Raw genomic sequence first — 8,714 nt, forward strand, 5'->3', positions numbered from 1 at the left:
CTCATCTTGGGACAGGGCCCAGCTAAATCACTGAGTTGCCAATCTGAACCTGAATGTGTTATCCTTCTGCTCAGCCTCCCAGAGTGCTATGAATACAGTCACATGTCACCATGCCTGGCCTCCCTTGTAATAATTAGCATGTATCCTGTGATGGAGTGTCTGTCCCCTCCTTTGCCCATATCTGCTCTGAGTAAAGCTCCTCCAGGGCCTTCTCAAAGGCATCTCCGGCAACATAGGAAAGGAAAGACTGGAGGAGAAAAGGGCTCTATTCTCTCAGTGTGAAATGTTGGGCTGGAAGGTGGGGAGGCTTTGCTAGCCTCTGACTCCTGGTACCCTCCCTAGCACAGCTCACTCATCTTCTTTTGCTGGCCTCATCTGGGCTCTCTGATGGTTGATCTCTAGCATAGCATTCTTGGAGAGCTCCATCTGCCAGGGTCTAGTGGGGCTACTGAGATTTTTTTCCCTTCAGAGCACTGTCCCTCTGAGTTTACACCCTACATGTCTGGCTCCTGTCTCTGTTATCACTTGAATCTGTTTGCATATTCAATCCCAGCTCCCATGATTGCTTGGGAAGTCACCCTGGGCATGTGGCCTGGCAAGCCTGAATTGCTTCCCTATCTCAACATACACCTGCTTCACAGAATCTCCTGCAGACTCAGTTTGTATAATTATCATTGCTGTTATTGCCACCTTTCTGAGGAAGATCCAGGAGGAAACACCTGAACTTTAACTCATTGCCACACTATGCTGCCTGCACTAAGCTTTCAATTTTCCTCTCTCCAAATGAGGAATCTGAGGTTCAAGCAGGTTGGTTGATAGGGTTTTCATTGAGAGGAAAGAGAAAAAAATATAAAGAAACAGTAGCCTTTATTCCAAGGACATGGAAAAGAGTCCAACAATCAAAGACGACCAGGCCTCTTCTGATCAGGATGTGGGGTATAAGATATATATATATATATATATATATATATATATATATATATATGACTGTAGCCCTTCCAGGGGGAGAACCACCAGTGGCTCCTGAGATCCATGCCATGTTAGAACTTAGGACATTGGGAAACCAAGCAAGCAGCTCCCCTCCCTGGTAAGCAGCGGTGGTGTGACCAGCTGCAGCCCTTCCAAAGGAGAATCACCAGCAGCTTCTGAGATCCAAGCCATGTTGGAACTTACGAAACTGGGAAACCAAGCAACCAGCCTGCCTCCCTGCTAAAACAATAGTGAACCTACTAGTGCACGTCCTAGAGTCAAACATCCCACTTTCCTTGCCCCCCTTTACCTTCCCCCCCCCATTAGCAAATGGAAACCAGAAATCTAAGCATCTCCTGGGAGGTTGACCATAGCAAATATGGGGGATTTCCTTCTACCATCTCTTTGAAGGCAAATATTTTTATTACTGTTTTGCTCTATTCTGATTAATGGTACTGCTCTATTCAAATTCTGTTTTGACAAATTCTATAATGTTCTGTATTTCATTTTATTTTGATATACGTGATTGAAAGAACAACTATTATAAAGATAATGAAAAATACTATGATACCTATTACTGTTATCCCAGTAACCTGCTGTGAGGTTCTATACCAATTTCACTGTACAATCTAAGTTGACTTTATTCTGTCTTGTTCTGTATTTTACCACTTTCAAAGTAAAATTTAAAAAAAATATATATATATATATATATATATCTGACCAGAGGTTGTGCTTAGGGCAAGCATTGGTGACACATGAGCAGCTGATTGGGACTTTCTTCACACCACTAGTAAAGGAAAAAAGAAGTTGTCACAGAGGAAGGGGAAGTGACCTCAAGGTAAGCATCCCTTGGTCCTGCCTCCTATTGCCATAATATCATATCTAGGGCAAAATCCTTTCATTGCCGTCTTTTTATTGTTAGGGAAAGGATGAAGTCTCTCTCTTAATACTTCCTGCTGAAAGGGGGCACCATATTAGGGTTTAGGAAGGTTGATGGGATGATGGTTGATGCCTATGTAGAAGCTGGTGCCAGGTGTTTTAGCCAGGACAACTTCATCATTGGTGAATACCCACATGATAGACTAGGAAACTGTGGTGCTATGAGGAGGAAGACCGCTATCATATTTAAGGACCCAGGTGAGGTAGAAGGAAAGGTGCCTTTGATTTAAATATGCCATTCCATCAGGATCACTGTGAAGCAGAATCATTGCCATGATGAGGTAGAATTCTGAAAAATAAGTGTGGGGTTAGGAGGAGTGAAGTTATGAGAGGTGTTTTTTTTTTCATCCCAAAGGGTAAAAGTTAAAAATATAGGTATATAGGACTTGTCTCTGTTCTAGGAGTTGACTAGAAAGAATAAGAGGGATGGGGAGGGCGTTGGCTGTGTCACTATAAGGGAGATAAGAGCCTAGGCCTTCAGGGATCTCACATTTGATTAAACAACAGAGGGTAAAAAGAACTAAGACAGTTGTCACATAGAACAACATGAAAACAACCTTATGCATGATGTGCAAGTCTTTAGGAAAGACTGTTAAGAGTCCTGCTGTAAAAAAGATCATTAATAGAATGTAAGGCATTGGGAACCAAATTGGATAGCAAAACATGACTTAGCCTGATAGTTGTGGCTGTGAGGCCTTGGTGAGACTGAGATGGGTGGGTAACAGAAGATGAGATGACCACTCAGGATGGTTAGATTCAGGGTTGGGAGGGCACTGCTTAGCCTGAGTGACGTGAAACCAGGATGGGAGTCCAGTAACTTTGACCACTGTTGGGGTTGCCAAGAAGACTAGGTAGGGGCTGCTCCACCTTGGTTGTAGTCCTGTGGATTTAGAACATTTGAGATAGGTTAGATCTCCTGGGGATATGGGAGGATCTGGTTTGGTCCCTTCAGAGGGTTGGTGAAGGCAGAGATCAGCTTGTTGTCATAACAAGTGTCGGAGAAAGGAGAGGACTGGGATGTAGTCAGCAAGAGGAGGAGACTTTGGGGAGTAGGAAGATTGTGGAGTAAAAATGGCCTGCCGTACATAAGTTCAAAAGGACTTAAAAATATAGGAGCCCAGGGAAATGCCCCGAACTTGGCTAAGGCTAGGTACAGAAGTTGAGGCCAAGGTTGGTGTAGTTCTAAAATGAGCTTTGTAAGACGTGTTTTTATGAGGCCATTTGCCTTTTCTACTGTTCCTGAGGATTTTGGATGGTATGGGATGTGTAGGCACCAGGAGATATGTAAGCTTGAGGATACCTGTTGAGTGATCTTAACTTTCTTTCTCCATCCTCTTTTCATCCTCCACCTCCACCCCAGGAACTTTGAGAGCTTCTCAGCACATGACAGATTGAAAGAAGGCAAGGGACATTAGGTGGAAAGATTTTAATAATCATTTCAGTCAACATTCTCTGGCTGTCTCGCATCTCAGTAGGCAAAGTTCTTGAAGTGTCTGGTGTAAATCCTGGGATGTCTCCAGATGCTCAGGATCTGCAAAATTCCTTGTCTTACCTTATCTGCTTTATGATATCCTATGTTTGCCAATGTAAGCCTGGGTGCTAAGCTGAGTTCCCTGCTGAGAAGAGTGTCTCTGCTGCAAAGTAGGTTTGGGGCTGGGAGAGTCAGGTCTGACTCATGCCTTACAGAAAGTAACTCCCATAAGCCCCAGTACAGTTTTGGCCAGGGCTGCCCTCTTCCCTTTGGACTGGGATGAGTCAGAAATAGACAGGTGATACACATGGACAGTGACCAGGCCTCGAGCTGCCTGCACAAACATCCTGAACTCAGGCCCCCTGCCCAGCCCTGCAGGGAGTACTGGACCCCAGCAGCTCTGCTTCTGACAGCTGGTACCACAAGCAGACTGACATCTTTGAGGTCAGGGCCAAACAGCCTCCCCCAAGACAAAAATAGCAGTCAGATGACTGCAAGAGCCAGCTCACCACTTTCTCCTCAAAGCTGGCTGCTCCCAGCACCAGAAGCAGCTAAAAATAGGCATAAAGGGCATAAGTCTTGGGCACAGCCAGAGGGGACAGCACACTACCTTAGCCCAAGGCATAATGAGATCTCTTCGCTTCATTGCTGCGGAAGCCCTCGTGTCCCACCCCTCACTGGCCAGGGACAGCCTGGACAGTGTGGCTTACAACCTCTACCCACTCCTATTCAAGACCAGTTACCTGCTGGAGCAGGCAGAAGTGACCCGCGCTGTGTTGAGATGTTGGCCCCTCGAGGAGTTCCGGCTGGCCATGCTGCTGGAGCCCAGCACTGACCACCCAGCGGACTTGCGTGACCGGGCATGCAGGACCTGCCTGGAGGCCTGCATGCAAGGCCTCAGTGACCATGTGCTGCAGAGTGGGAGCCACCGGCTTCGGCTGGCAGACCTTACAGGCATCCGAGATGTGCAGGAACAGCGGTGTCCCTGTGGGAGGGTGCTGGGAAGGTGGGGCCGTACCCAGTTGCTAGCCAGGACCTGCTGTGAGCTGCAAGCACAGACCTGTGTGGCTGGGCACCCTGTGGAGGTACTAGCGGACCTCTTTGTAACTAATGGCAACTTCGAGGCAGTGGTGCAGGCTCTGCGACCAGCAGTTCCAGCTCCACTGCAGGTGCGCTGCCTCTCATTCCGTGCAGACAGCCTGAGCCCCGGGCAGCTCCTGCTTGTGCTGGGCCTGGCTGAGCCAGCTGCACTGCGCAAGCTAGAGGTGGTGCACAATGTGAGGTTGCACGCTGGCCACGTGTTGCAGCTGCTGGCTCAAGTGGGCTTCCCTCAGCTGGCTTCCCTCACCTTGCCCACCAAGGCCTTTGATGTGCCACCTTCCTATGCTCCAGCCCCTGAGGGCCAGGACTCCCTCCTTGCCTCCATCGCCTGGGAGCTGAGCCGCATGACCCAGCTTACCGAGCTCAATGTGGCCTTCTCCTCTCTGACAGGGAAGATTCGGACTCTGCTTGGGTAAGTAGAGCACTGCACAGGGTAAACAGGACCACTGAGGAGGCACCAGCAATGGAGTACAGGAATGGCTTCCTCACAAGGCCACCAGCTCCCTGGGGCTGCTTTAGTTAGAGGAGCAATTATTACCACCAAGGAGAATGGAGCATGGACAGCACTTGGAAGACTATTTCCAGTTAGCAAAAGAGAATGTACTTACCAGCAAGTTACCAAGGTAGATGGAACATGGTGCATCCTGTGGTTTGCATTGTTATATAACAAATTACCCAGCACCAGTTGCTAAAACAGCAAACTCTGTTCAGACAGAAGTAGAAACATAGATGAGCAGGGAGCCTTTGGCTCCAGCTAGTAGTCAACTGTGAGCAGTGGCTGCAGCCTCTTGAAAGTCTGGCAAGTAGATGTGCCAATACTTTGTGGGCCTGGGCTCCTTGGTATATGGCATCCTCACATGATGAGGGCCATGGGTCTCTCTCTCTGCAGCTCTGCTGTGAAAGAGACGCATTTCAGTGACCCTCAAGTAGAGGTGCTATCCCATTACAGGTGGGATGGGTGGGTCAAATGGGAGTCTGGGTATGGGTAGGCAGGGAGAGACAGCCTCAGCAGAGGTGAAGGGAAAGAGGTCAGAATCCTGCAGACATCTTGCCTCACTGAGCAAGGACTCAGAATCCCTGAGTGTGATGGCCCAAGAATGTGCTTTCTTGCCAGTCTTGGGTATGGTTCCAGAATCTTTCCCAGTTGCCTATTTTCTGACACTGGCTGCTGAACCAACTAAATCAGAATCAGAGATTCAGGGACAAGGAGCCTATGTCAGGGATGCTAGGCTCTCCTTCCCAGCTCTAAAACTGTGGGTTCCACCACCATTACAGCAAGATGGCATTTTCTTTCTTGCTAATTTCTTCACTGTCCTGCAATAAGTCTTCTGAGAAGACAATACTGACATGACCACTTGCTGTACTTACACAGGGAATCTGAAGGGTTTATTGGTAAATCTGCCACTGTGGGTGCTGTGGACAAAGTAGACCCTTGATCATGCAGTGGGTATAGCAGCCAGGATGATTCTGAGCCAAAGGCAAGGCTGTGTTCCAATAAAACCATTTATGGAGCTTTGCATTTCATGTAACTTCATTTGTTACAAACTGGTTTTTTTCAACTATTTAAAGACATTAAAGTTACTCTCAGCTTAGACTGTATGAAATCCCATAGTAGTTGGATAGCAATCCCCATAAGAGACAAAACCAATGGATTACTCTCATCCACCATGGCCTCCAGTTTACCTGGCACCTTCCTCTAACCTGTGCTATTTTCTGCCTGTTCCTTTCAACAGCCCCCTGAGGACTCCACTGCGAGTGCTGGACCTGGCCAATTGTCACTTGAACCATGCAGACATGGCCTTCTTGGCAGACTGTACCCACGCCACCCATCTGGAGGTGCTGGACCTCAGTGGACACAGCCTGGTCCACTTGTATCCTTCAACCTTCTTTAGGCTGTTGCGCCAAGCTGCACAGACACTGAGAGTACTGACACTGGAGGACTGCAGCATCACAGATAGTCACGTGGGCATGATGATTCTGGGCTTGAGCCCTTGTACCCAGCTCCAGGAGTTCAAGTTCCTGGGGAACCCTCTGTCTGCTAGTGCCCTCAGACGCCTCTTTGCTGCACTCTGTGAGCTCCCCAAGCTGCAGCGTGTTGAGTTCCCAGTGCCAAAGGACTGCTACCCTGAGGGCATAGTCTATCCCCAGGATGAGATGACTGCATCCAAGTTTGACCAGCAGAAGTACAATGTGATTGCTGAGGAGCTGCACTTACTGCTACTGCAGGCAGGCCGGGAGGATATCCAGGCTTCCACGCCACTCTTTGGAAGCTTTGACCCAGACATTCAGGAAACAAGCAATGAGCTTGGTGTTTTCTTGCTGCAAGCTTTCAAAAATGCTTTAGAAAATTTTTCTAAAGCACTAAGACAAATTGAGTAAGCGCTCATATCATGCCAAGCACGGGTCTTGCATTTTAGCCCACATAGTACCTGGGATCCACCCCAGAAAGGAGGCTGGGCCAAGCATTTGTCACCAGCAACATCACTGTTAGTAAAAGCACTTGTTAGTAAAAATTGTAGGTGTACCCATTAGATACTGTACAAGAGGAAATCATGCCTTCTAGATGTGGCATGAAGTGTCCCTGGGTATCATCACAGCAGGACCCTGGAGCCAAGGATCTGAGAAAAGAGAGACCACAGTGCCACAGGATAGAGGAGTGCTTGGCCAGGTGCTAGGGTATGTGACAGTGGGGGCAGGATTCACCTGCTACACAATAATGAGGGTGAAGAAATGAGAGAACTTATTGCAGAATGTGTATAAAAGAATAAGCAGCCCATAAGAGCCAGCTGAGAAAAACTAAACACGCAAAGTACAAATGAAAAGTGAGCACAGATCTTTGTGTCCAACAGGAGGCACTACACACAGAGTGTCATGTTCGCAAGACAAGGCCTGGGGTGAGGTGGGTTGCCTTCCTCCCCTCACTGGCATCCAAGCGAGTGACTGCTGATTCTTGTCCCATCTCTGCTCAACAGTCCTCTGAGTCCCAGCCCTGGGGGTACACCTGCTGGGGAGACTGCAATCCAGCACTTGGCAACCTTTGAGGAGAGCTAATTACCATCAGAGAAAGATGCATTTGGACTTCGTTTCCATCCCAACCTGCTTTGTCAAAAAACTGAGTATTAGTATGATTAAATGCTAATAAAACAGAAGTGTGGTTTACTCACATGTGGGATTTCACTTACTATAATTCAGAATTTTTAAGAGTCTAAGACTCTGACCAGAAAACATTTCTCCAATACAGGCAAGAGCTTAGAGCCAGAACAACTGAGGGTCTGAAATATGGCTCCTCACACAGTCCTTCTCTGTAGCTTTGTAGCTGCATCCCCAGGTACACCCCAGGCCATTTGCAGACAGCTGAGTGGGGCAGTCTGGGTGTGGATCCAGCAGGAAGCATCCCGCTCTTCCTCTCCCAGGTCCCGGAAGTCAGCAGCTATGGAGTACACAGACTCACTCCAGGGCAGAAAATGGACCTCTACCCCTGCTTTTGCCACAACTACCTTGACTGTTTTCTGCCAGCTCCACTTGGTAAGTTTTATGAAAATCCTTTTTCCCTCCAGAGTTTGATATTGTAGCAAGTTTTTGAAAAGAGAATAGGCACCATGCAGAATTAGCAATCTAATTCCAAGCCAAAATCAAAGTAGCTCCCCCTGTTTTAAGCATTTGAACTTTCTTAATTAATGGCTTGGCCTCCAAGTGGCATCATAACCAATCATTATCTTCAGGCTGTGCAGGAGGAGGTCCTTGCACCAGTGAGACTAAGCTGGGTATAATCCATGATATGGGCAGGGGCAGGCATATGGAAGTCTGCTGAGGCCAGGGGAAGGTGCTGGTAGCAGATACTCTGTACGGTGTCCCTTCCACACCAGCCCAGAGCCCTTCTGGGGCAGGAGCCCACTCTTCCCAAGTCAAGGGTTGTGGGCACATTCAGCTCAGAGTCATCTTGAAGAGCCTATGCATGAGACTCACCTGCTTCCCTGGATCTGCCAGGCCCCAGCCTGAATATATACTTTGAACATCTGATGAATGTAGGTCACCTGGCCCACTTTGGGAATCTGTACCTGAAATCAGGTAGTATTTGTGGCCATATATCTGGTGTCTACCAGGGCCCCATACCATCCTACTGTGTTTGTAAAAGGCAGATCTTTGCTACAGAATTCAGGATCTCTGATCCAAGGTCACACTGTTGGGAACCCAGAAAATACAGTGAACACATGAGTGAACTCACTCATGTGTT

At 47.9% G+C, this 8,714-nt stretch overlaps 1 protein-coding gene and 1 long non-coding RNA gene across 2 annotated transcripts; one reads left to right on the plus strand and one right to left on the minus strand.

Annotated features, from left to right (window-relative positions):
• Window positions 1–3,319: 3,319 nt before the first annotated feature.
• On the minus strand, window positions 3,320–4,278 carry LOC134478041 (uncharacterized). Its single transcript, XR_010050378.1, has 2 exons — window positions 4,123–4,278; window positions 3,320–3,439 (listed from the first exon to the last, which is right to left on the minus strand). It is a non-coding gene; the product is annotated as an uncharacterized LOC134478041 (long non-coding RNA).
• On the plus strand, window positions 3,791–7,643 carry Lrrc14b (leucine rich repeat containing 14B). The gene is made up of 2 exons (XM_003462117.4): window positions 3,791–4,892; window positions 6,214–7,643. Exons 1-2 carry the CDS (start codon window positions 4,006–4,008, stop codon window positions 6,857–6,859), a joined length of 1,533 nt encoding a protein of 510 aa, XP_003462165.1. The 5' UTR covers window positions 3,791–4,005; the 3' UTR covers window positions 6,860–7,643.
• Window positions 7,644–8,714: the final 1,071 nt, after the last annotated feature.

Source organism: Cavia porcellus, unplaced genomic scaffold, assembly GCF_034190915.1.
Source record: "Cavia porcellus strain 051 isolate PalLab524CR breed Dunkin Hartley unplaced genomic scaffold, mCavPor4.1 scaffold_11, whole genome shotgun sequence".
Classification (NCBI taxonomy): domain Eukaryota; kingdom Metazoa; phylum Chordata; class Mammalia; order Rodentia; family Caviidae; genus Cavia; species Cavia porcellus.

Excerpts from the sequence above, each read along its gene's own strand:
- Lrrc14b (XM_003462117.4), top strand. The coding sequence starts at position 4,006 with ATGAGATCTCTTCGCTTCATTGCTGCGGAAGCCCTCGTGTCCCACCCC. Across the intron at positions 4,893-6,213 it reads AAGATTCGGACTCTGCTTGG|CCCCCTGAGGACTCCACTGC; the intron begins GTAAGTAGAGCA and ends TCCTTTCAACAG.